The sequence below is a fragment of the Dromaius novaehollandiae genome, chromosome 2, assembly GCF_036370855.1.
Source record: "Dromaius novaehollandiae isolate bDroNov1 chromosome 2, bDroNov1.hap1, whole genome shotgun sequence".
NCBI lineage: Eukaryota > Metazoa > Chordata > Aves > Casuariiformes > Dromaiidae > Dromaius > Dromaius novaehollandiae.
In genome coordinates this window covers 64,394,510-64,422,287 of record NC_088099.1, presented here as the reverse complement: position 1 = coordinate 64,422,287, position 27,778 = coordinate 64,394,510, and the positions used below count along the sequence as shown (strand labels likewise).

General features: G+C 43.3%; 1 protein-coding gene across 2 annotated transcripts in view; it reads right to left on the bottom strand.

The window, feature by feature from the left end:
• VWC2 (von Willebrand factor C domain containing 2) overlaps positions 1–26,629 on the bottom strand; it is a 59,542-nt gene extending 32,913 nt beyond the window's left edge. The window contains exons 1-4 of one of the 2 annotated variants that reach the window (XM_026102331.2): positions 26,328–26,629; positions 25,805–25,922; positions 24,564–25,345; positions 17,254–17,383 (exon numbers count right to left, since the gene is read on the bottom strand). In XM_026102331.2, the coding sequence (XP_025958116.1) occupies positions 17,254–17,383; positions 24,564–25,277 (844 nt within the window). In that variant the 5' untranslated portion in view covers positions 25,278–25,345; positions 25,805–25,922; positions 26,328–26,629. The remainder of the gene's footprint in view (positions 1–17,253; positions 17,384–24,563; positions 25,346–25,804; positions 25,923–26,327) is intronic. The other variant, XM_026102332.2, reaches the window with a different exon arrangement.
• Between the last annotated feature and the right edge of the window lie 1,149 nt (positions 26,630–27,778).

Here is a 27,778-nt window from a genome sequence, read left to right as displayed (position 1 = left end):
CAAAACTGACAGCTGCAGACCTAGCTCTATCCTGTCAGTAGTCTCAAAGCTCACAGGAGGGGAAAAAAAAGAAAAAAATGGAAAAAGACTGCATACCCATTTCTGGTTAAACACAGAAAATTGGATTTTTATCAGTTTGACTGTCACCTTTTACATAGCACAGTTTTGTCAGGAGCCACTAATGAAAGAGCTTTGCAGCAGATAAAGGACATGTTGCTTTGGCTGAATTCATAGGTTTATCTAAAACATTTTACAGCAAGAATTATATTACATTCTTTGCAGAGCTGCCTGAAATTGGATTACAAAGCATGGAAATAGATGTCTTAAAATATATATCTATATTATTGCATATGAATGAGCGGCTTCAATTAATAATGATGTCTCAGAAGATTTGAGTTTTGCACATAGTCTCGGTGGAAGTTTAAATACACTGACTGCCTGTAATCCATATTAATGTTTGCCGGCATTTTGAATGGATGCCCTAGGAAGGAATGAATGGGCTTTAGCAGTTTGTATGCTAATAAGTAATCTGCGAATTAACATGTTCATCTCCTTAAATGGCCACACACTGCATGTGTATGATCATGGACATGGCATTTCAGTCCACCAGTGCTCTTCTCCAGTAGTACTTCAGTGCTTTACAGAGGTGCTGTAAGGCTAGACTACCTTGAGACTGTGAGCTGACTACATACTGTGCTCGTGGAGGTCTGTACAGAGACTTAGGAAAGACCAGATGACTTGCACGATGCTGCAAGAGACCTGGAACTGGTCTGGATACCTGATGGTGCTTCTGAAAAATCTACCCAGCATTTGACTGGTACCAGAAGAAGGTAAGAAATATCTTGAAAGTTGAAATGAAGTTCTGAATCAATACATGTATTAACAGCCTTTAGCCTTAGCCTCTGAAAAAGTTAAAAGAATGAGTATGAAAAACAGGATGAAATTAGAGTCACAGCAGCAGAGGAAGCTCTCCCCATAAAGCTAGAGGTGCAAAGTTGAGCCCTTTTCCAGAACCACATCCAAGACTCCTGCTGGCAATGCAGCTGCCAGCAGATACCTCTCCTTTCAGCTGAGGACTCAGAGCTGAGTAAACAACATGCTAACCACATAATTTCTTTGTGGAAGGAAACCTGTGTGCCATAAGCATGCTCAGCAGATGGGATGATTAGGCTCAGACTGATCACTGACCTTCCTTAAGAAAACACCTGAGAATGGAGGGGGACTGAGTTAGTCTGTGTCACCTTAACAAACTCCTAAAGAAGCCACAGAAATGCATCCAACAGCTTGGTATTTCTGTGGTGCATCTGTCCCGATCCAATATCGGGAGGGTTTCGTTACGATCCCAAGGACGAGATTAAGACGCTAAAACCGGTCAAATATCGTACAACCTTTCACCTTTATTTTCCACGAATTGGGGAGAAAAGGCGTGTGTGTGTGGGGGGGGAAGGCGAAGGGAAAAAGGGAACAAGGGTAAGGGGAAAAGATAGAGAAAAGTTGGAAAAGGAGAGAGGAAGCTAGCTACCACCACTCCGAGGCCGATGATGTTCCGCTGACTTCGCTCGAATCACAGCTCAAGCTGGGGGGCCTCCGACGAGGGACGAGGAGCAAGGGACGAGAGAGGGAGTGAGAAAGAGATGGGGGGGGGGGCGAACAAAGAAATCCCTCGGCAATTATAGCTTTTTCAAATTAAGTTTTCCCACCCCTCACGTGGTAGTTCAGACCAATAGTAATATTTGGGTCTGGGGTCTCCTGCTCCTTATTGGGTCTCATCACTGTCCCTAGGTAGGCCGTTTACTGTTGCCGTTTCTGCTGACAGGTGTGTCTCTATTCTTAGGTCCAGCCATTAGCTCTCAAGGTCCTGACAAAGAATGTGATAACTTCAGCAATTAGCACTGTTTCAGCAGTGCACAGGAATGCAAATTGCTGGTAACGCCCTTATCATTCCCGCCTGCAGCAGCTCTGGGCCCTTTCTCACTGTACTAGGGAGTGCGGCCTAAGGCTTCAGCAAATTTAGCCACTCATGCCAAGCAGGTTTTATAGAAGTTGTGCTAAAAACGGACAATAATTTACAGTCCAGATCCCAAAGTCTCTGCCCGATTGCGGTCTCGTTCAGTGCAGGCTCGGTGTGTCCCGGGTGGTCGCAGGGAGACCTTTTCAGGGGTCGCAGCAGCTCAGTCCTGTTTCCGCTGGGAACAGATGGCTTGTTCGGGGTTATGGTTTGCTTGCATCTTATGTACCAAGAAATGTTCAAGGCAAAAGTTCACTCATCTGTCCGCCACAGCATCTTCTGAGGGCTGGGATCAGTGGGTCTTCGGTATTCTTAAGTGTTTCTTGAATTTTCTTTACCGAAAATAACACTGAGAGTTCACTGCTGGGAACTACTCAGCTGTCTTTCTATGAAAATGTTGAAAGCACTTTTATATATGCATTTATGCTAAGCTATTCTCTCTTTAATTATCACTGAGGCTGGTTTGTCACAGTAAAACAATTTTGGGGAAGTCAAGGCTTTGAGACAGCACAAAATGCAAATGCCATCATTTCACTTTCCGTAAATGGAAGGCATGACACCCATTTTAATAATGCTGTTTTATCCAGAATTACAAAGGAAAATATAATCAAATAATCTTCTGTTTGAAAACAGGTTCGTTAGTTCAGCTTTACAAAGGCCTCATGAGACACCACAGGCTCTCTGAAACCAGTGGGAGCTTTTCTTCCTTCCCCCATCAAGTCTATTCTTCCTTCCTGGACGTGTACTGCAACGTTCAATCCCATACTGATGAAGAATCACTTTTAGATGAGGCTACTCTGTTATCTTTCAGGCATTTTCATGTCAGGTAATTCTCTTCCTCACCAATATAGCCCAAAATGGAGAGGATTAGGTACAGTTCCAATTATTGCAAAGCATGAACAAAGCACATACCACCACCCTGAAGATGAGGAGCTCCAGAAGAAGTTCACAGGCCGAAGATAACAGCAACTCCTCAAGAGTCCTACCATTCCCACAGAGATTAGGGCTGGCTCAGGGAGCTGCAGCAATTGGCAGCTTCACTGCAGGTACCCCTGTGGCTGAGCAGTCTTGGGCAGCCAGAAATTTAGATTATCCAGCAGCTTTGTATGAGCACAGCCTACAAACACATCACACACCCCAACACAGACACGCAGCTCCATTTGGCCACACTTTATTCTTGCATAAAGGGATCCATCTTGTTAGTTGAAACTTGTATCTAAGTTACTTCCACAAGGAAATCAGGCATCAAAAGCTAGTCCTTATTTTAACACAACACAACACATTCAAAAATAAAAATTAAATGCTCACTTAAGTTTAACTTTCAGCAAGCTCTGGCTTGTGTGCAGGGCTTTTTGGTTTTTTTTTTGCTGCGATATTAAAAGGTTAAAGAAGTGACCTATGCCAAGGTTAGAACCAGAGGCTGTCTGAGGAAATGTCATGCTTTCTACTCCACACGCAAACAACACGTACCCACGTAGGTGGACACCACCACCTACACACCCAGCTACCAGTGCATGAAACACAGCAAATCACAACAGAAGCAAACCAGCATCGGTATCTAACTTCATTACCAAACCCTTGCCTAAAAATGATTTCAACAGCTATGCAGCTGGATCTCTGCTAATGAACTAATTTATGAATTTAGAAAAGAACTCTGATTTTTAACTAAAAAAGCAAACAAGCAAGGAGGGAGAAAAGATAATAAATCAAATCATCTTGTCATTTATGCTGAGGTAAATCAGCAGTCATTCCATCAAAACAAAAGTGATTACAAATATGTATGAAACGTCTCAACCCAATTATTCAGTCTCAGTTTTTTACTCATTTTACACATCTTCCATGCTCCCATTATTGCATTCTTCCTTTCTTGGCAGCAGTGTCCCTACTTGCTGTAAGATATCAAATCTTCCAACATATTTCAAAGCAGCCAGGCCGCTAATATCATACCTAGCAAAATCAGAATTCACAGGATTAAAACTTTGTAGAAGGTTTGCTAACTTGAAGCTAAACTTCCAGAAAAACACCTTAACAGAGAAGTTCAGCTACCACCTGTCAGGACTGTATTCTGCATTTGTGCAGAGCTGCAGCCAAGCTATGACACCTGCAAGTCCAGCTACCACCTGTCAGGACTGTATTCTGCATTTGTGCAGAGCTGCAGCCAAGCTATGACACCTGCAAGTCCCACCTGCAAGCCAATCACCAAAAGCCTGAATTTACAGACAACCCACAGTTCGGTAGGAAGAGTTTTGACCTTAAAATTACTTTAACACTGACCTCTAGTGACAATAGGTGGGAATTTACCCTTTTAGGGGCGTGCCCATTTAGGAATGCTTTTTAGGAATATTTTAATTACTGAGCTCTTTCTTGAAGCTCCAAATCCATAGCTACTCCCACTCCAAAGAAAATGCGATAAAGATCAACCTCCAACTTGCGTATACTACCTGCAGTCATGGGTGAATTAGGGGCGATGCACCACAGTCTGTACAAAGTTTATGACTGCATCCAAACCACTGTTTTCATTTATTAAAAAAGGCAACAAAAAAGAAAGTACAAGCAACAGATTTCAATCCTTATAATTTTAGCAAATATCTGTAAATGCAAACTAAGCATAACTAATCACATGACATCTGCCCACAGATGTGGGCAGACAAACAAAACATTGTCTCATCTCCAGGACTGTAATACCAAAACTCAGGGCACCAGGGCAACCTCTTCACCTCCAACGCTCTGCAGCAATAGTAGCTTTGTAACTCTTGGTAGAGTACCTCTGCGGCTTTCTCTACAAAAAGACTGTGCAATGATTTGTGCACCCAAGGGAGTAACTATTTGGCCCATGCATCCATTTAAATGTAACCAGGTACAACAACTAGCATGCTGAGAATCAGCCACTGAGCCTCTGCTCTCAAGGAAGTCGTGAGGAAGCCCCAGCTCCAGCACCCAACCCACGTTACTAGCTTTACCCTTCAGGGGGGCAGGGGGTGAGAGGGTGATGGCCACCAACCACTGCAGGGTAGCATTTCAAGAGGGAGTTTCAAGTGGGAGGTGCTTTCACTGGGCATGCTGCTTGGTGAGCCCCTGTAACATGTTTTTTCTATATATAAAGATAATATATGTATGTATGAGTATGTGCATGCATATACACACACACACACGTGTGTATGTATATATGCACACATACACACACCCTCATCCCCATATGCTGCATTAACCCAGTTTTAGTTTTGGCAGTCAAAGCTGCCAACCCCTCTCTATTCAAATGAAGTATTACTTTGCCCCTTCTGTGTAAGGAAACCCCATTGACCCCTTCAGTCAAGACTTTGGCAAGACCTTTAGAGTACACGCATGAGGTCAAACCTCTTTCCTAAGGGAACTAAAGATGGACTGGGGCTACAGAAAGGAAAATACATCCCTTGGCCAGATTTTCTTTCAGGAGCATGACTTAAGGACACTGGGGCTGCCTACGACCTGGATGCTTCGTCAGGAGGCCAGAAACCCACCAGCTGGACCTCAAAGGGTGAGAAGGACCTTTGGAACTAACCCCAAAGCTGGGTAAATGCAGGGGCACTTTATGTCACCTGAAACTATGAAGTTTGCCTTTGCATTGTCTGAATTTTGTAATCTACATATTTCATTTACACTATCATAATTTATGCTAAGGGAGATTTTCACATACTGCCAGCTGTCTATCGGGAGTATTTGGCTCCAGTAGCCATCCTCAAAACCAGAGTCCAGAAAACCTCTCCTGCTCAGGGACCCAAAATCTGCTTCAAGGACTATGAAGGTTTCCAGACCACTCCTCCACACAGCCACTCCACAGCCACTATATCACAGAGGTGTTCATGAGAACTGTTCTCCAGTGCAGAGTTTTTGCCAGATGATTGCACAGCCAGCAGCACAGCAAGGGGCAGAGTGCCAGCACCCCGGGCTGAGGGAGTTCACACCCCAACACACCAGAGCCAAAACTGAATCATTCATACACACGCACAAGCACCCACACACATATATTTAAAGACAACTGAAATTACTCTCCTGTAATTCTTACTGGAAGGAATCAGCTATCCGAATGTACTCCTTAACTAAAAAAGAAAACAAAACTCACACACCCACCTCGCTCCAAACCCCAAGAACAAAAAAACCCACCCTAATGACGTGAAATTAAAAAGCCCTCTCGCACTGACAAATATAATACCTTCCCATAACAAAAACTGCACAACGGACGAAACTTCTCCACTGAAGCCAACAAGAATACCAAGAGCGTGGCTATCTGTCACCGCCACAGGCACGCACATGTGGCACCCCAACTCTGCGCTGGCAAGCGAGCCAGGCAGGGCTCAGCAACACGCACACAAAACCGTGCTGGCCCAAGCCCCAGGGACCTTGGGGCTCTTCTGCATTACAGCGGCTTACCTCATCCCCGCAAAGCAGGACAGCCAGACAAGAAGGAAGATGTACCTTATTCAAACACTCAGATCAAACACAACCCATGTTTTGATTTAATGTTGAGGCTACACACTAGGCAATGAGATTTTCTTATGTGTTTCAGCTTTATGTATGAGTGCTTATGGACATGCAGGTGTAATCAGAAATAAATATATACGGAAAGAGAGAAGTGGTCATAATCAGTGCCTAGCTTAGACCTCTGCATCAGTGTGAGCTAGTCCTCAAAACAGTCATTCACATGCTGGTGGCTGCCAAACCACCATCTAATCCGTTCATTAGCAATATATCAGGGTAGCAAGCTGCCATGGCAGGAAAATAATTAGCTTTCTATTGTGGGGTGGCATATTTCTCCATTGCATTGGCATAACAAATAACTCCATAAACTGGTATGATTTATTTGCTTATTAGGCCTCTTTTTTTCCAACTAATCCTTCTGCTGATTGTTTTAAACATGCAAAAACTACAGCTACAGAGGCCCTTTTGGCCAATCACAGCAACATCAGACAGCACGGAGAGCTAGTACACAAGCAGTCTATGGGTGACCTATCTTTAGGTTATTTAAATAAAGTTTGATAGAATAGTTGAAAGCAGAACATGCCAAAAGGCATGTTCATTATCTCTTTTTCTGTCACCTGCATGTACTGAGTAACTTGCAAGCATTATTTCACATGGTAGTGCTGTGTCCCAGCACACCCTAAAATGATGACGCAATACGTACATGGGAAAAGGATTCCTCCTGTATTAAAGAGCTCTTAATCAAATATATTTTTTGCCTTAACAAGAACATACAAAATACTTCAAGGATTTATTTGGCTGGGCTCAAGACAAGAGTGCCTAATCATTTTTCTGGAAAGTACTTTAAAAAGAGTTCAAAAAGAAAATTCTAAGACGTGGACAGTATGAAATACAACGTTAATGTTCTGCTAATGCAAAAAAGGAACTCCTGTATGCAAGTTTCTTCCAGACTCTAGACTCTGCAGCATGTGGGTTGATATTCTTCAAGTACTTTCACTGTAGTTAGATTAAGGCCAATATTTTATTCCTCCTATCAAAGATCCAATCTTTATTTAATCCCAGGAAAATGTGTATCGGGACTATCTTGTGCAGTGTGTTACATGGCTTAATCACATGGTGTATTAAAAACCTTATTATGTATAAAGCCTTTTGATTTTATTTCATTCTCCCTTGATGAGTGTGGGGAAACTTTTTATTGGTACCATCCTACCACTGTCCTTCCCCTACTTCCTCCAGTAAAACACTTTATCATACGGGTTTTAATTCATGTGCCGTCCAAACTAGACACCTAATCTTTTCTCGCAGAAGAGTATTTAGAAATGTTTGGAGGTTTTTTGCTGCTCTCCTCTGTACTTCTGCAACCTCCTTCTGCTGAGTGCCCAGCAACCACAGAACATCATACAAATCAGGAGGGAGGAACCAGTCTTTCTATAATAGCATACTTCTAATAAATGCAAACCTATCTTAATGAAGCCTGACAGATGTTTACATAAAGCATTTCAGAGTGATATTTAACCAAAACTGCTTGGCAGAAATCTTAACAAGAGGTCATCAAAATATCCAAGTGATTTCTGTCACTGCCCAACACAAGGTTATGCTGAATTTATTAACCATTCTGTTGTCTTGCTGCTTGGCTTCATAAGATATCAGTAACAGTCACTACTCTCTCCTGCTATTCTATCTTTAATTGGACTCACTAACTGCATGCTGCTCCCAAAATTGCCAAATTTAAGCAGTGACTTCCATTTTGAAGTCAAAAGTTGCAGAGATGTTTAGACCAAAGATTTTGGATGACACTGTGAAAAAGGAATGGGAACTATTTTGGAGCATAAATAGTAATATCTCTACTTTGTCCTGAGAAAAAGAAATTAACATCACAGTCTTGTGGAACTACCTTTGAAATGGGACATTACGTATTATGAGCAAGTATTTCAAGCACAGAAAGCCTGGAAGGAATTGCTTGGATATAAGTGTTCTTTATTCAGTGCTATTCGCCAAATTGTATTTTGCGTTCTGTTTGTTCTGCTTCCTTGCTGCTGCCTCCCCTGACAAATTCCACTGGAAAAGAAGAAGAGAAATAGCCAAACACATTGGGTGAGCATGCAGTGAAAATATGCCTTCTCTACCCCTCAGCTGCTGAATGAGCACAACTTATAAAGGGGCTGCTTGCGAGTGCATCAAAAAAAGGTGGTCGCTAGCCAGCAAATGGCAAAATGTCACAAGTGTGGGAAGAAATGGAGAATGGGGGTCTACAGGAGGATAATACCAATCATCTCCAAGGCTGTTAGGGAAGCTGGATTTACGCATGGAACTTATAGTCGTTCTGAACTTGCTCCCATCCAAGGACCACTCGCGTAGAAAAGGACAGACAGAGCTGTAGAGTCAGCAGAAAAATGGAACATTTGGAAGAGAGTGATTTTTTTTTCAGTAGGAAGTCATTCCTCTAATGAAAATTTAAATAGCACCAGTGTAGGCAGCAAGAAAACACCACAGGGTTTTCCAAGATGAAAACAGCAATCAAAGTTTTTGGTTGTCTATCATCTTTGGAATGCTAATCATTTTGATAACTATGCTGGTGAAGGTAAGGAATTATTTAAAAATTGTTACTTTCATTCTTTCTTTTTTTTTTTTTTTTAATCACAGCTGTACAGCTGAACATGCTCAAGGAAGCAAAACTGCATGGATAATTACTCTCGTGGAAGTGATCCAAAGGTTCACAAAGTAAAGGCTGTTTCCAATCTAAAAAAAAATCAAGGTCTTCAATTAGGAAAGCGTTTGAGACTCCAGCTGAGAAGGGTGTTTGACCTGCTGGGCAAAGGTAACCATCAGGGACTTAATTCAGGACTCTAAAATGACAAACTGTATGGGGGGTCCCCAGTTCAGTAATTTGAAATGGTAAGACATTATTCACAGGGAAAACAGTAAGAAAAGCATTAACAAGCTTTGCAATTTTACAAATATTAATCAAAACACTAGCGCCTTTTAGCTTCTCCCCTAAGCACCTGATCCTGCATGATCCCTTTCCAGATACACACGTAGACATGCAAGTCAGGCCCTGGTCCAGTTAACGTCAGGAAAGGGACCAAGTTTTGTTGGTCTTTACCAGATCTGTACCTCATGTACAAATACAGTTTGAACAGGACTGGAAGAAAACCTCTGAGTTGGCTGTCACAAGTGAGCCATCACGGCTCATTTAGCGAGCTAGAAAATCCCAAAGAAGGAGGAGTTATGACGAGATTAGCCAGAACTCGCATTATCCGTATCGCGCTGCACGAATATCGCATCCCGGCCGCACAGCGCAAGCCACACGGCAGCAAAGCGCTAAGGAGCAAAGTTTGGACACTTTAGTCTAAAGAAAGCAGCCAACTCCCTGCTTCCGGCAGTCAGCAAGGCACTGAGTCAACTCACCTCTTCCCTTGCCCCAAACCTTACCCTCCTGTGAAATATAAGTGCTTAGAAGTAAAATAACACTGCACTTAGAAATAAAAGGAGATTGGGAGTATATCACTTACTATCAGAGGGATGCATTGCCAATATATTAATGTATACCACAACACTACCTATAAGCCTCCTTCTCCCCTCAAAGCCAGGCAAATTCCTAGATGCCTGATTTAACATAGTAAAACAGCAATGAAGAAGACAAAAGAATACAAAAGCTAGTATACAAAGTATATGTCTTTCTTCATTGTTCCCTTTAATTGCACTGCAAAATACTAATGAGGCATATGCTTCTTCTATTACTTGTGTTGTTATAGCACCTAAAGGCCCTGATCATTGCTATAGCTTCCACGTACAAACAGGATTATGTGCCAAGACCACAACTGACAGCTCATATGGATGGTTACTTGGCTCAGCTAATGTCAAGTAATACATAAAGCTATGGTAACTAGATGTTGAGCAAGAGCCAGTTTCAGGATTAACGAGACCATAATTTAATCAAATAGAAGTGTTCTACTGATACACAATTTTATTCCATGGATATAGCATACCATAAGACACACACAGATATTTCATACCTTGCAATCATACACTCCTCCTAAACCTTTTGCACAATTTCAGTTAGTGACATATACAAAATCCAAATAGACATCCAATAGCAAAAGAAAGGAGCAATTAATGCTAAGAATACTTTCTCTAATGAATAGCATAAAGAACGAGACTGGCTGTTGGAAAACAGTCAAATCTCTTAATATTAATTTTCTGAACTTTCTTCAAACAGCAAAGAAAGTGTATGGGAGGCAGTGTGTGGAGGGAAGTGCAATGTGAATTCCATTTATATAAAACTGCATTCCAAACTTTGAAAAATCTGTATTTTCCTTTTTAAGAAATTTTTCATAGAATAGCTGATGGCTTCATTTTGAGGAACACAGGTTAGCTGCTTCCCTGGAAAGCAAGCAAACCCCCAAATGTGTCTCTATATAAAATGTGCAGTTATCAAGGAAGACAAATCAAGCAATAGCATGTAGTTTACTGTAGTACCCTGGTGGATATTAGCATAAAGGAGCTTTCCTGTTTGAACCTGGAGCAGCTCACAGGACTACACGGCATGGCAGATACGTGAAATGGCTCTGGCAAGCAGCACAAGATATATTGGACACCTCCTTTTTCTTTTTTTTTTTTTTTCTTTTTTTTTTCTTTTCTTTTTTTTTTTTTTGGTAACACAAGAATTGTCAGAAAAGTTATTCTCCTGCCCTGCAAGAATCTTGGTGTTTATTTTGGTGACAGCAAAGAGAGCATTTCCATCCTTCTGCTCCTGGAGCTGAAGCAAAACATCTTTTAGCAACGCAGGAGTTACAATGCACAGAAATGCCACTCTGACTCCACCAGGACGAGGCAGTACCTTGTTTTTCACACGCACCTGGGACTGGCACTGCTATCCAACTGTCTGGGGCACATTTTTGCTCTGAGCCACGGTGGAGTGAGAGGATTTCTCCCCCCAACCCCCAGGCAGTTGCCATGGAAGTGAGCGACACAGCAGCATTCGGCCTCGATGTATGAGCTAAACCCATAGAATCAGGTACGAGGAAAAAAAACTGACTGCAGAAGAAAAATTTCTTGAGCTCACTGAAGTAACCAGTAATGAGAAAATATGGCAAAGTGAATGCTAGAAAGTCTATAGGATACACTGCTTATATTTTAATAGGCTCGTCTATATTCTACATCCTCCTACCTAAGTATAAAACCACTACTTTTAATATTAAATACTAGTATAACTGTTCTGGTTGTCCTTGTGTGTCCGAGCAGAATGACAGGGCACTATATCCTCAGGGACAGATACTTCTGCCTTTTGACAGCAGAACCCCCCAACTAAAAACACTGCAGTTTCTTGGTTTAGGAAAAAAAGGAAAAGAAAGAAAGAAATTATTTGTTCCAGTAACAGACCAGGGTAACCAGATAATTTTGCCATGTCTTCAGCCAGATCCCTCTCATCCTCTGATAGCTTTCTGATAGCCATTAAATAATCATGAAGTCAACATAACATATGTACTAAAGAAATACCCTTAGGGGGAATAAAAACACGTAGAGCTACCAAGGCAGATCAGCATGAAAAGACCAAGTCACCCCTGGATCTCGTACTTCTGTGTAAGCCGGAAATAGCAGGGCCTAGGTATTTTTGTGGACAAATTTTTGCTCAGCCCACTTCGGGGTGGTAATCCACGTACATTAAAACAGGTTCTGATCTGAGAAAAAAAAAGCCATAAAACAGTTCTGATTTCTGCACTGGAAGCCCATGTACCTTGTTTAGCCATGAGCTTTCCCAGAGTAAACAGCAAATGAGAGGGGAGCGAAGAGATGGAGTAGGGTTAAAGCAGTTCCTTGAATTTAGATGACATAGACTGAACTTGTTCTCTACTTCATTAACAGCAAACCAACAACAAAAATTACTATTAAGAGTTTATCGACTTCACCTATCAGATTTGGAAACCACTTTAAATGGCCACTGAAGCTGCTGGCCAAAAGGGACAAGTCTGGTATTTCTTTGTTTTCAGTAAGCAGCTGCCAAAATATCTGCTACAGCTTTTCACCTACCTGCATAGTCACTAGGTAATTTTAATCACATACAGCTGTTTATGTAACTTTAATGGTGTTTTTCCTACTGAAACATTAATATTTCCTGGTTAACAGTCTGCTAGTATAAATCATTTTGAGAAGTACAGCCAATTAAAGCAGAAAGTTCGTGCACCTTCTGCTAAGTGGCTCTTGCACGTAAAATCATGGAACAAATACTGTCCTCGAAACACATTTAAATGCCAGAACTGTAGGTCAGAACGAGCAAATCATGTTGGTACACAAAATACAGGTGGCACTGGGATTAGTCTGAAATGATGGCTTGTTCATTAGATTTTTTTTTTAATGAAAATTCATTTGTCAAAATGACGTTCTGTTTCAATCTTACAAACTGGACTTTCAAATCCTATAACAATGCCCATATTTTACATCTAGAAGAGACCGCTATGACCACCTGATTTGATATGTTGCTTAATGTAGGTTAAAGAACCACTCTCAGACTTTAAAACTTCTGCATCTTCTTTGTCATGTATTAATTGTCGGCTAAAGAATGACTGAAAACAGTATTTAAAACAAAAGAAGAGAGAGGCAAAGAGGAGAATCAAAGGCATGACTTATTTAAATCTCAGAGCAGTGAAACTCCTGATGTTTGCAATAGTCCTGCCTTGACTTCTACCAGGACAGCATTACAATACATTCTCCATTGCTGAGACCAAGCCATACATGGTTGAGGGAATATTATATTTTATTTAATCATACCGCAGAAGGACATTACATTTTATAGGTCAGATGCTCCAAGGTGCTTGAGCAAAGCTGAGGCTACAGGGAGCAGTGAAGACTCAGTGCAAGCAAGAGCTGTCGAGGTGCAGCTGCCTTTCATCTGCTTGGAATAAGCACCCTAAGCAAGGTATGGGAGGTCCCTCGGCCCATCACACCCTCTCTCTATCACGATTCAGAGCGAGGACAGCTCACAAAGGCAACAGTACTGCCTGATCCTACACCTTTTTTTTTTTAAATCACCTTTCCCCAACCCTGCGAGCATCTTCACACACAAGGAGCTCCTCATCCACCACTCAGAGCCATTCTGAAGTCATGTTATGCTTAAGTACACAGAAAACTGCACACACAGGAACCAAAGTAGATTTCAGCTCATCCAACCTTGCAATAAGGGAAAACAAAGCATCTGCTGCTTACTCTCCCCGCTCAAAATAATCTGGTTGACCTGAACCATTTCACCCTAGTAATGCAAGTATTTCAGTCACAAATATGAACCTAAATATGAAATGAGGCCCTGACTCATCCCACCTAAGATGACCACATCCAGAGTAAAGTCTCCACTTTTGTACTGTCACTGAAATCAGCCAGGACACCCCAGCGTGCGTTTAGGCCTGAGGATGGGTATTTTAGATTGTGCAGCTCCAAGCACTACATGCAAGCTACCAGGGCCTTTGCAGGTAAGAAACTTTCAGCTCTGCCTACTGCAGACACAAAAGTAACACTATAACACACAAGCAACTAATCGCTAAGCATCAGCTGAGGAGGCACCAGGATTCACTTCATTGCAGCTGGGGCTATCTTTCAGCCATATAATGAAACAAAATCTCTGGGGGACCTTGTAACAAAGCTTTTTTCGTTCTAGCAGCCATGCCTTCCCCTCCAGGCTCCATTTGGGCTATTGTTTTAATTTAATGCTCCTACAAATACACTTGCAAGAGCAGGGCCATGCTCAATCCCACTGCCTTCTTGGAGGCTGCGTGCTTCAAGCAAAAGCAATGTTCAGCTGCATATGCCTATTAGAGCTCTTATACTGAAAATAGAAGTGGAACAGACAACCAAGGTAATTTAAAGTATTCCCTGTCCACAAGGAGGAAAATAACATCTTTTGCTTGAAATCAGTGATCCACAGCTATAATATCTAGCCTCTTTCCTGACAGACAGAATGGGATATAGAAGATTATTACATCTCACACATTGGACTTTGCTCTTCGCTCTGCAGCAAGCTTTCCGTTCACTTGCTCTTACTATGTTCAGAATAAGAAGTGCGCACCCATACACGTGCACACTTGCGTAAGCCTGATGCGCAGTTACCTGTCCATCCCTCATTTGAGTGGTTGCCAGCACTTTTGTGGAATCATGTTAAAGTCATCAGCTATGCCCCCTCCTTCCCACAAAGCATAACATACAGTCTCTCATACCTGCCAAGTGACCAAATTTATCCATTGCTAATAATGACAGACCTGCACTAGGTTTCCCGCATAATTTTCAATCGGGCATCTGAAAGTGCTGCTACTAGTGATGGATATAGCTCTGACCCTCTTGGTTCACTGCCAACAATTTATAGGCCAGGGAAGCTGGGAAAGTGCTGCGTGTTATGGAGAGCCATGAAAGGGAGGGAAATCAGAGTTTTGATTATGTGCATTTTTAAAGCACAAATTCCAGTAAATGTACAGAACCCAACTTCAGCTCCTACATCTCCTTGCTCTATTGCTCAGAGGACAGATAATTTCAACAAAAATGGCAGGACGCAGAGCGTGAAAACATTCATCTCACTTGTATGCTTTTTAGCGTTTCCCCCACAAAGCTGGCTCCACCTTTTCCACTGTCAGATTTTGTGGCTGAGCTTCACATACACGTGCTAAGCTCTTTTGGTTTAGTAACATGATGTCAGTGTCATTCACTGCTATGATCAACCTTGAAGCACAGTATTATGATTGTTTTTCCGACTTGCATTCACAGCACATTTGTTCCAGTAGGCTTGAATATGATGAGGTGAGGCAGGCAGGGTTTGCCTTCTCAATAGGTTTTTGCTCCAGTCTAATTGAAAACATTCACCAATTCGCTGAAATTCTTTGCAAAAGGTACATGTCCCATACTTTAGAACAAGCTCCGAAAGCAAATAGCCTAATATTTTTTAAATCAGTTCCTCAGATTCCTTGGAAATGCATTTATGATACTGCATCAAAGCTGCTGAACCAGAAAAGCCCAGCCTCTTTTGAACTATCTTGTTTTTGTTGTTCTTGTTAATGGCTTTTTTTTTCTTGTCTAAAAGCTAACAGGAAAAAACACTCTTGGTTCTCTGACATGCACAGAAGTGACAGGCCAGCTCACTGCAAACAGTCAGCTCTGGTCACCTTGGCTGGAAACTGGGTCAGTGATGCCAGTGTACCAAAGCGATATGCAATTAATATTGGAGATTCAGATGCTGAGGCCAAGAAGGCCCTTTCCTTGTAGGGAGACCTCAGGGAATTCAGCTTTTGTGCTCGGAGAGTGAGCAGCCTGGTTGCAACTAAAGCATGTTTGTGTATGATTTTTGAAAGAGGCCCCATCTCGGGAAATAACTCAGGGACTGCGTGTGTTCAGCTCAGCCAAGCCCCATGCCGTCATAGGAGCTTAATTCAAAGGCAAGCTACCACTGGCAGATGGCCACCAGTGTGCTGTGCTGCTGTTTGCAGGAGAACGCAAACTGATAAGAAAGTCAATATTGCTCCAACAGCGTTAACGCCTCTGGAGAAATTCAGTGGGAAAGACTATATGGGCTTAATGCATTATGCTTGTGACTCAGTCTCTGAGACTCCTTTTGTGCTGCGAGTCACCCCGTTCTGGGGAGCTGCAGCAGAGCATGGTGCACATGGGAAGCAAACGTCCCCATGAGCATGCCGGGAGGCTCCTGGGGACAATCAATGCTAAAGGACCCTCTGAACTGGCTAGCTATCACACCACCAACTCCCAAATCCTGCCTGTCTCAGCAACTGTCCCTAAACGCCTCAAAAAAGGCCCAACCTCATCTCCAAAAGCAGAGCGCCTTTAAGCTGTACAGCCGAGAACAAATTCCTCCAGGGTCCTAACAACCAATTAAGGCATGTGAAACAATTACTTTTATATCCATACAAATGAAACTCCTCCAATGCAATTAACTATCCCTTATCATCTACTGTTGAATTTGCGGAAAGCATATGCTGTACACTCTCTCCTCCCCCAGCTTTTCCACAATTTTAATCAGTTTGTTTTAGCTAGTGTAATGGAACCTACCTATTCTAGAGAAAGAATATATGGCTGAAAATTATCTGAATAATTTTAAATGTCTTTTTTCATTTTAAATATAATTTCAGTTGAGATTTTGCAGCTTTCATTTCTATTAATAAATTATCATTTCTTCTTTATAAGTGATAAGCTAGTGTGTCATGTAATTTTTTCTTCTAAATAGACCAAGACTTTGATCTAATGCAAGCCCTTGCTGGGAGTAGAGAGACTTTCTGTCTAATTTAGTTACGAAAAATATTCAATTAAACTGGGGAGTTTAATTCATTTAGTTATGAAAATTAAATGAGCTCAATAAGGTACATTTGATTTGCCTCAGGAAAAAAAAAAGAGAGAAGAATCTCTGAAAAGGGAACAAATAAGAAGGGTGAACAAAAGTAACTTTCACTGCTCACATTGAAAGATGGTATCATGAACAGCCTGCGTTTCTTCCAGTGTTGGCTATATAAAACACACTCACGATGAATTTAAGCAGAATTTACATCCAGAAGCCACATGAATATCTGTTATTAACACTCTAATTGATTCCCGGGTAACAAAAATCCTTGCAAGTCATAATCAAGTCCACTCCAGTCAAGGAAAGAATTGACTCCTCACACTGGGAAGATACCACCCACATACAACTCTTTTCCATCTCTGCTGGAGGAAAAAGGAAATAATTGAAATTATTTTTGAAAAAGGGAACAGCACCACTTGGATCTCTTGGCAAGAAAGCCCCTTTTAATTTTGCAGCAATCACTTACCATTTTTGCAGATGGGACAACACTGATCGGGTTCATATACTGGGTCCACACATTCAGTCTGGGGACAAGCTGACACAGTGCACAGCACTTCACCATTGGCTTCACAGCGACATTTCTCACACGGAGAAACCTGAAACACAAATCCATTCATCTTTTAATCCTCCCACTTAATACTCTCCTAAACTACGCAGTCTCTAACTTCCCATCTGCATTGTCCTTTCCTTTATCTCTTTTTTCCCCCTCCCCTTTTAAAACTAATGCTTTTTGTGGTTTGAGTAATGCAGAGAACGAGGCTGCTTCTGCAAAGTTAGAGCACTGCAGCAGAATAAGCCACAGCTTCTGCTCTGAATCTGTGTCCCACACGCAAACGTAAAAGGCATTTGGGGAACAAGAACACTTCAGATTTTTATGTGAATAAAGTAAAAGCCTCCCTACCCCATATCAGAGAAATTTCAGCAAAATAAGTTCATAATTTAACCTAAACTTGGTTTAATCTATTGGAGGCTCAAAAAGTAATTCAGCAATCGAATCTTATGTTAAAAAAAAAAAGGAGAAAGTTTGCTACATGAAATGTAAAACTTCTTTTAATGGAAACTTGTATTGCTATTTTTCCAGTTTTGAAAGCTTTTTGGTAACAGGAAGTTGCATTTTATTGAAAATGATCATTTTCTTTAACAAGTCTGGAAAAAGTTCCTGTGAATTCAGGTATTTCCATAAATTAGCAGTATTTGATTGTTTTTTTAAATTATTTGAAACTTTTCAGAAAAGAAATTGAAATCTAAAGAACAAGGATGAAGCAATAAGAACAGAGTCATGCTTTTTATTCTACTGAAATTTTACCAGTTTAGAAAAGCTCTGTAGAACAGCAGTGCCATGATAATTACTTAACCAACTTACTCCAATAAAATTCATTCCAAACAAAACAGAATCAAGGCCCTGTTTAGGATTGAAAGCACTGGTAATGGTCTGTATTTGCTACACGTCCCGTTCCAGCCGTCCTCGTCAGTGCTCATGCCTAGGCCCTGCATGCTGCATCTCTGGTGGCTTTGCACCACACAAAGAGTTGGAGGGAGAGGGAAGCAAAAGGGCTAAAGATGGATAGATGCTATACTGTAAAACTCATTGCTGCGCTCCAGGAACACACTGGTATTCATGCTCAGAGCAGAGGAAGAAAGTGTGGTTGAATCTTATTATTAGCAGTCCTCTAAATTCATAATCTGTGCAGATTCTGGGTTTTGGAATAACCATTTACTTCACGGACCCATTGCCATTCTGGATTTCAGCTGCTGCCAGATAAGCCATTTTCTGTATTTCTCCAACAACATAAGGAATAACTCCTAATCCAGAAAAATTTCTTCTTGGCAAAGAATCATTCAGACCTCTAACTTTCAGGCCATCCAGCTCCTTCTCCCTATTTCTTAGGCAGTCTGGCACATCATTTGCTTGCATTCGTGCTCTGCTTGCTTGCCTCTCTCACACCCTTCTCGCTTTCGAAGTTTAAAAGTGCTGCTGCTTGCACTGTGTTATCTCCTACTAAGTGCTCATCGGGGCTTTGCCACTTCTCTTCCCACCTTCCAGCACTATCCCTTGCTTGGGCACTCATGCACCTCCTCTTGCCATCCCCTCTGCTCAGAAAGCCTAAATAGGGTCTTCGCTGTGCTGCTTTCTGCCTTTATTACTCCTTTATTTCAGTCTTCCTTTGCTAGCTAGTCAGTTCCAGTTCTCTCTCATTTTACTCTCTGCCTAGGATAAGAATATCCCATACCTGATAAAATGCTACAAGGAGGAACACAGCCCAATACTACAGATCTTTGTGGCAGGCTTTGGGACAACTTTGTCTTGTAATCATTTATAAACCGCCACATTCACTTGCAGAGCTGCAGTCACAGTGGATAAGGAGATTTCTGACCCATTTCTCAGTCAAGAGGCTCAGATATTCCAGGTAATGACTGAAGCAGCATGTGAAGTTTTGAGTGCTTGAGCATATCGGAGCTCCTAACTATCTGCAAGTCACTACTGAGAACCTTTTCCTCTGGAGTTATACATACAAACAATACTTACTGAATTACGAAAACGTACCCTTTTGGGGTTTTTTGTTGTTGTTTTTTTAAAGAATCCTACTCAATCAATGACATCCTACTACACCTCATTCCAACGATCGGGTTCAACAAGGCAAATCTATTGCTTTCAGTTTGTTTCAATACTTGTTGCCATCACTTGAAAAAGATGCAACAACAAGCCCAGCAAGGACAACAGATACTCCCTCTCCCACAACTCCACTTAGTGGCTGTGCAGCTCAGTATTAAAAGTGATGTAAAAACTAGAATATCTAATGATAATCAGGAAACAAGACAGCACACAGATGTCAGGAATAACATCTCTCATCTGCAATATTTAAACATATTCTAATTAAGTAGCTTGTTTACTAGAAGTACAAATTTGACAGAAGCCTAAAATTCCTAGAACGAGAAGCCTTAAAAAAAAAAAAAAAAGCATTGAAGCCCTGTGAAATGAGAGAGTAAACTAATCTAATTTTGATTTAATAATTATGATTCATAATGATGCATTTCCTTCTTACATAGTGCGCACACTTGAAGTTACATCTTTCATCAACTGAATACACTGCTAATGTGGTATTGTAGTAGCAGGGTCAGAGACACTCCTCCTGTGTAACACAGCATGGGGTTCACCAGGGGAGTACACCTGTAAAGTACACCCGCACTTACAGGAGTACACCTGTAAAGTGCACCTTTAGGAAGTGCTGTCATCTGTCAGGCGCTGTTTTGTTCAGTTTTTCTCTTATTGGGTGAGTAAAATGTTCTCCTCTGACCTGACTGCCCCAGAGGGTTGCATTGGCTGTAGGAAGAGCTGCCTGCGGTTCTCTGCCACTCCTCAGTCCCAAGGCGCCTCCTCCCAGCATCTAGGAACAAGGTTCAATGCAGAGCTACACCCAGTGTGGCCACTTCACACGTGAGCCCACGGGAAATGTGTGGGAAAGCCACCGACCATGACAGTACCCCCTCCTAGGCAAGTGCCACAACCAAAGAGCAGATTCTGATCCTCCGAAATCCACCGTTTCTCCACTTTTTTTCTCCAATTTTACAATGCAGCCTTTTACATCTGAGAGCGCTCTTGCAGTTTACTAAAGTCGGTGGGATGACATGCACAACCCACCGATATGAGTAATGGTAGTAGAATCGAGTAAGTTCTGTACGTGCTTATTTTCACAAAGCTCTTTTCATGCATGTAAGTGAACCACAGTAGTTGCTAAAATGGTACCCGTGTCAACTCTTATTTGTGTATTTTTGGACTAAATGATAACACGTTGCCTTTAATAAATCATCAAGCTGCAGCAGGAACTGTAGAAAAACACCACTTCTTTCCTCATCTTAATGGCATCTTAACACTTGGAGGCACAATCACCAAAGAGACAATAAGGCAGTATATATATAACAGTGGTTAAATAAATCAGAATGAAAAGACATCTTTGGTCCTTTATTTCCTCTCCTCTGCTCCTGAAGGCCAGCCGACGTGATGAACATCCTACAGGTTCATTGGGGAATGACTGGTCTAGCATAACCCGCACTTTGTATGTTTGACTGAGCCAGGCTGGACTGGAAAGAATAAGACCTATCAATCTGTCTCTAAAGCCTAACAATACCATCACTCTGTAAAAGCATGCGAGGTCTATGTTTGAAGTTATTAACTATACGACAGCGGTAGCTCTGCCTATGCAAAACTTGAGCAAAGACGAGGAGAGACACCGAAGCTTCAAGTATTCACCAGGCAGCCATAAAACCTGCAGAAAATGGTGTAGAGATGACAAAACCACAACTTCTTTAGAACTGTTTAAAGGGAAGTCTATGAGCAGATGTATAAATATTTCACTGTGGAGCTGCAGATGTAGTAAAAAAGCAAACGCACAAAGGTAAATGGGTAGATTTCCCCCCTAGTGGCTCATGGAAAAAGCTATAGCTTGGTTTAGCCAACAACTAGTATAAACTGTCATAATTAAGATATGACAAGTAACTTACAGTGGTTGAAGTTCCAGTGCAAAGTATAATTTTAGCTTTCTCTTCCCACTTCTCCCATAGCAAACATTCATTAAAAATAAAAATTAACCCATAAATAAAAAACAAAGCCCATACAATCTATATGTGATTTCTTGAGACTTGAAAAAGACTACTTTAAAAAAAGAATTCATAATCCTAAGCTGATTTGCTATTGCACTGGAATTTCTAGTAGTATTTTCTTTCCACTTTCACTTTTCAGGAGCATGTGAACAGGGCTAAGCTGACAAGAAATAAATGCATCAACCTTGTTTTTATTTCTCTATGGCTTCAAAGTATCATAGATATTTCAAAATCCAGTTGAGTTTGTTGACTTCCAGATTTATGAGTGTTATTCATAACTATATACACATTATGATATGCTAGAGATTCTTTAAAAAAAAGCAAAAAAAAAAAAGCAATGCAATAATTTTCAAAAATTTAGGGTTTTCCCAAACAATACAATTAGTTGCTAGTCACCTTCAGTTACATTTTCATAAAGTTCTGGAAATGATTTATGGCCCTTCCAAGGCTGTTACTTTATAAGTTGGCCTGCATTTTTAAATGACGCTGTAAGATCAAAACACATCTAGTAGAGAATCTGCTCAGCACCCCTCAGCTCCGGTGCAGAATTTTATGCTAATCACATTTCACCAATGAAGACTTTTGCTCCCATTACCACCCATATGGATCCCATGATCGTTTTGCTGTATTGCATCCCGATATCTCCATCAGAGAAGAGTGGAGGCTGTTCATGACAGCTTAATGAGATCTCATCCTTCCTCCCACATCTGTTCCCCCTCCCCCCATGAACGTGCATGTGTTTTTTTTGAAAAGGAAAAACACACGCACACACATGCACGCACAGGCTGCAGGAAGAACTATAAGCCAGAGAAGAAACACATCAAACCTTCCATTGCCTGGTAAACCCAGCTCCTGAGTTAGCACTTGTTTCTGTTATGGACATTTTTTGGCATGTCAACCTATACACGAATTTTACCTAAGCAAAACTCCAGACTTGCATGCACACTTACACATAATGATTTGCACAGATAACTTCTCCTAAAAGTTAGGAGCTCATCTTTTTTTTTCCCTTCAGCGATGTCTGACACTCTTCCCCACAAAGAGTCGGTATGCATGCAGACACGTAGAAAAAACCCCCCAGATCGCTATCCACTTATCATTCCTCCCCTGACCTTAATCAAGAGGTAGCATATTAGCAACCTCCGTAAGACAGTCAGCCTTAAACTTGCAAAACGGCCCTTGAAACTGTGTGCAATTATTTACATTTGCAATTGCTCCCACTCAGCAGCAATCTGACGACACCTGTGCGTTACTTCGCCCGACATCTCAATTGATTGCGGTGGCGCGCGAACGCCTGTTTGCAGCCTCGTGCTCACAGTGCTGCAAACTGACTTGGAATCCAGCTAAAAATCAAGGTCCTCATGTGTCAAAATACATAGGCTGCAATTCCCCTGGCCTAACTGCATCCACAGCTTTCCTTGTGCGTCCCGAGCGTACATCCATTCCCACTCGTATTTCCAATTCTGATTAACACAAAGCATCAATGGGAAATGATGTTTCATTATAGGCAGGCATCAACACAGCTGCTAAAGCCACAGTGGGGTTAAAAATAAAGTTGAAAGCCAAAGTCTCTTCACAGCAACATTTCTGTAAATACCACTGTTTAGCATGCCTTTTTTACCAAGGCTGCCAGCCATGTTGAAATATCTTTAAGGTTTCATCCTTCTACTATACATTTAACACAATAAGGCATTTTAGATTTGCTTTACAGCCATTAATACAACAACACTGTATAAAGGCAGAGATACAGAAGGTTTTAGAGGGGCACGAATAAAGCACAGGGAGAAGTCTTTAAAACTTTGATACTGAAACCTATAGACAAGATGTGCAGAAGCATCATTGTTTCGGCTGCCCTTCAGAATTACCTTTGCTGGAAAAGGAAGGATTTCATAGCCCATCTCTGAAAAGGTCACACTGCCTATCCACTGTTAAAAGCATCTCCTCCTCTCTCTTTAAAGTAGAGAACTGCTGCCCTAAAGCTGCATGCATACTTCAGGGTGACATGGGAAACGGGAGGCTGAGCCACTGCCCTCTGTCGTGCTTTGAAAACCACTAGTGCTCCACACACGACCACCTAAGAGACAGCAAGGGGAAAACATTGTGATTTATTCTGGAGAGAGCAATACCACTCCTTCATTTCTTTCTTTCTTTCTTTTTTTTAAGAAGTTGAAGAATGTGGAAAGACATCTAGAACAGAAATAAGTTTCTAAGGATGCACAAATGCCACAGAGAGCAGAGGTGGGAACTTATTTACAGCCTTTGCAAAGACAACTTTTTTCCTGCACCTCAAGAGGGGCTCAAGCTGCCAGACCTCTGAACCGGATTTCCCACTCCCCTCAACCTATTCAGCCACTCAAAACTCAGGTGTGTTGCCATACAGGTTGTGATGCAGACCTGTATCTAACTGACATTCCCAAGGAAATACTTAGAGCCTGCACAAAGAGCTCAGCTCTGATAAGATACTTAAAGGGAAAAGGGCAAGATAAAAGGCAACAACAAACCCATCCCCAACTCCAAAACTTTTCAGTGCGCTGTAACGCACAAGTTGCATTTTCACTGATAATGACTTTGCATAATGGTGCTAAAAAGGCCTTACTTAAAAAGGATGTCTCTAAAGATTAAAGCTTTAAATTATCACTGTAATCCAGACTGCGAACTATGCTCTTACTAAGAACAAGGCCCATAAGAGAGAAAACATTACATAATCTTGACAGCACAGCTTAAAGAGACGAAAAGAAAAAGAGAAATGAGCTGTAGGAAAAAGGTGCTGGTGCTGACAGATTACTAGGAATAGAAAATCAGCCCCCCAAACACTACTTGATTTATGCAAGGTGGAAGTTGCACAGTTAACATAAGGTAAAATAAGGTAACAAATGCAGTGCTAGGAATTCCCATAACATCCCCATTAACACCAAGCAGCATCACTTCAAGTAACGTTTTTTACTGTAAATACCAGTGGACTTAATAAAGACCAGCCCACTCATTTTTAAATGTTACAGTATCACTGAGCAAGAAAGGTCATGTTTAAGGGAAACATTTTACAGCAGTGCAGATGCAGTATTAATAGAAAAAATGAGAAGGGGGGGGCACCCCAAAACATGGAGAAAGCATTTTAAGAATATAACATGGCTTTATATGGCAGAATGACCCGTGAAATGACTTTGCTTCCAACCTCACCATGAATTCCTCCAGGGTCTGGTAGGTTTTCCCCCGAAACTCGCAGTAGTTCTTCCTCTCCTTGCACTGGGGGCAGCACTGCGTGGTGTCCACGTGAACGCAGCGCGGGTGCAGCCGAGGGCACTCGGGCTGGATGCACAGCGGCCCCTCTTCCGTGCACAGGCAGGGGCAGGCGGAGGGCCCCGGCGCAAACTTCTCCCCGATGGCGTACACGAAGCCGCTCTCGTCCACGCAGCCTTTGCCACGGTAGTCCGGGTAGGCGTACTCCTCTGGGGGCTCAGGGGTGATGCTGGCCACGGCCTTGGGCAGGGACGCGTCTTCGGCCACCTGGGGCTCCTCAGCAGCAGCATCCCTTTGCTCCTGCACTTGAATGCCCCCCAGTTTACTGCTCGTCCCCTGGCTGTTCCAAGCCTGCTTCTGCTTAGTCCAAGACTCCTTGTTTGAGTAGTTCCTGTTTCCTTTGCCCTTCCAGTCTCTGGTGCCCTCCTCCCTCCCGCTCCTGCTGATTTCATTCATTTTCCCGGAGCCCGTCTGACTGTCCCTTGCTGACGTGTGATCCCTCTTTTCCTGGCTGGCTTTTATCTCCTGTTTGTCTTGAGCCTTGGCCAGCTTTTGTACGGGTATGGTGGAGCTACAGAGGGCAACCATGAGGCAGCAGGTTACGAGGAGAGAACTGGAGAGAGCTCCAATTGCCATTGCAGTAGAGCTGGGCATCACCTACCGCATCCCACAGGGGACACTGCGTTCACATCGGAGGGAACCGCTGCACAACGCCACACTTCCTGCAAAGAGAGCGATCAGGCACACTTCAGCCCGGGCACGGCTCTCCCCTGCTCGCCCGCACCAGCACCACATCTCCAACAATATGCAACCTCCCTCGGTAGTTTATGCAAAAGGCAAACAACAGCCTTGTGCTGCATCCCTCCTCCTCCTCCTCCCCCGCTTTCTGAAGCCTTATAAATAGCAGGGCTCTGGGTACGGACCCGGGCTTCCTCGGCTCCCGCAACTCTGGGGAGTTAGGATTTGCAACAGCAGGTACATACAAAAATCACAACATTTGGGGGTTATAAGTCCTTTCAAATGACGCCACGTGAAGAGGACACATGCTGAATTAAATGGAGCTCCCTAAACCACGGTAGAGTCCAGAACAGAAAGCAGACAGTTCAATCCTAGTTGCTGACTGTACGCACGATAGTTTTCCTTAACCTTTTATTCATTCTGAAGCGCGTTTTTTCTCATACCTGCCAGCGAGTGCGTTTCTTTCTCTAGACAAGTCGCAGCGAGCACCTTAAAGTGAGCAGAGAGAAACTGCACCTTTTCAGAACTACCCGCACAAGCGCCGCATTTCTCTTCCCGCGTCTGAAACGCAAAGCAGAGCCGTGAGGAGTTTCTGCGGCAGAGGCTTATTCAGCCCCAAATCCCCCACGAGTTTCGCAGCCGCTGACTTTAAAACACCGCGCGTTACGCCCGAAAACGCATACGCTACCTCAGCCGCGCTGAGCGAAGGCGCTCCGGCCTCCCGACACAAGCTCACCTCCGGGGGGCCGCTGCTCGGAGCCATTTAAGAGCCTCCCCCCCTCCCTCCTGCCTGCCTCCCCGGCCCTGCCAGCGGCCGCAGCGCCCCGCTCCGCGCCCCACGATGGCTCCCCCGGCGCTGCCTGCCCAAACTTTCCTCCGGGCCGGGCCGCACCTCCCTCGCCCCCCGGGGAAGGGGGGGGATCAGCCCCCCCACCCCGCGCCCCCCCGGCGCCGCTTCCCCCCTACCTGCGCTAGAGCCGCCTCAGCCCCGCAGCCGGCTCGGGGCAGCGCGGCGCGCTGCCAGCCCGGCTCCCATCGCGGGGCTGCGGGCGGCAGCTTGTTGCTGCCCTTCCTCCTCCTTCTCCTCCTCCTGCTCCTGCGGGGCCCGGCCAAGCAAACGCACCTGCCGCGGGCCCCGGGGAAGGGGGCGGGCTCCCGCCGCCGCCCCTCGCCCTCACATGGCTGCGGAGCGGCCGCGACCGGGCCAGCGCGCTCCTCCCGCCGCCCTGCGCGGCCCCCAGCGCCGCCGCTGCGCGGCCCCCAGCGCGCCCGCCCCCCCCCCGCGCGGGGCGGCGGCCGGCTGCGCCCTCCCGGCAGGGAAGGCGGGGGGCAAGGGCGGGCCTCGCCCCAGCCGCGTCCTGCGGCGCTGCAAACTTCCGCGGCCGCCCGGGCGCCGGCGAGGGGTGCAGACCGCCCAAGCGTCCTCCGAGGCTCTGTCAGGGGAAATACTTACCCGAGCTTTTGAATGGTGGGACTAACACTGTTAGCTTTCATACATTTTGATACAGAAAATAGGCAGCAAGGTCTGTTAGAGCAATGGTGGCTGAAACACAGTCAGACAGCACAAAACACAACAAAAGAAAGGCTGGAATGGGATCCTTAAGCTTGGTGCTTTTGTTCTGGAGCTGAGTAATGGCTTGGAACCCAAAAGGCTTTTATTCTACTTTTTTAAGCTGCATTAGCTGACCTATCAATAGCATCATCTTCTGCAAAGTTTGCTCTGAAGATACTCCAGAACAGTCCCAGCTACAGTAATCCTTCAGCCGCAGTAGGTCTTTAACGGGCCCGCTGTGACCATCATGTGGCTAGCGCTGGATTTCCCAAAGTACTTGGCACCATAACTGAGATTTTCAGGCTAGGTAAAATTTTGGGAAATGTTTCTATTAAAGTGGCAGCACTGTGATATCAGTACTCAGGAGAACAGTGGAAACTGCTGGATACTGAGGAGTTTTCTGTGTTTCACTGTTAAGTACCTTCATCAGCAGCTGCTATTTGTGAAATCTTGGTCACTTAAACTCTAGTACCTGCGTCCTCCTGTGCAGAACTCTCTTGGCTGCTCAGTTCTCACTATGAACATCTATGATTCTCGTCTAGTTTACAAAGTTATTTCTGTTAACACCATCTTAAACAATGATTTAGTCTTCTGAAACTTTAAAGTAGAAGAACAAAGTTCTGAAGGCTACAAATGAGTCAAATGTTTCCACAGGTTACTCTAGTAAAATGCAATTCCAGATTGTCACAGGGCTTCTAGACCACATATTATTTAGCTAGGGCAGGCTTTTCTCAGTGTCTGACTAATAATCATTAAGAAGTATTTGTCTCCACATGACCATCTCATTACCTCTGAATAATGAATTAAATCTTTGCCTTTTCTAAAACCAGTAATTTTATTCTTTATATAGCTTAAACCCTCACAT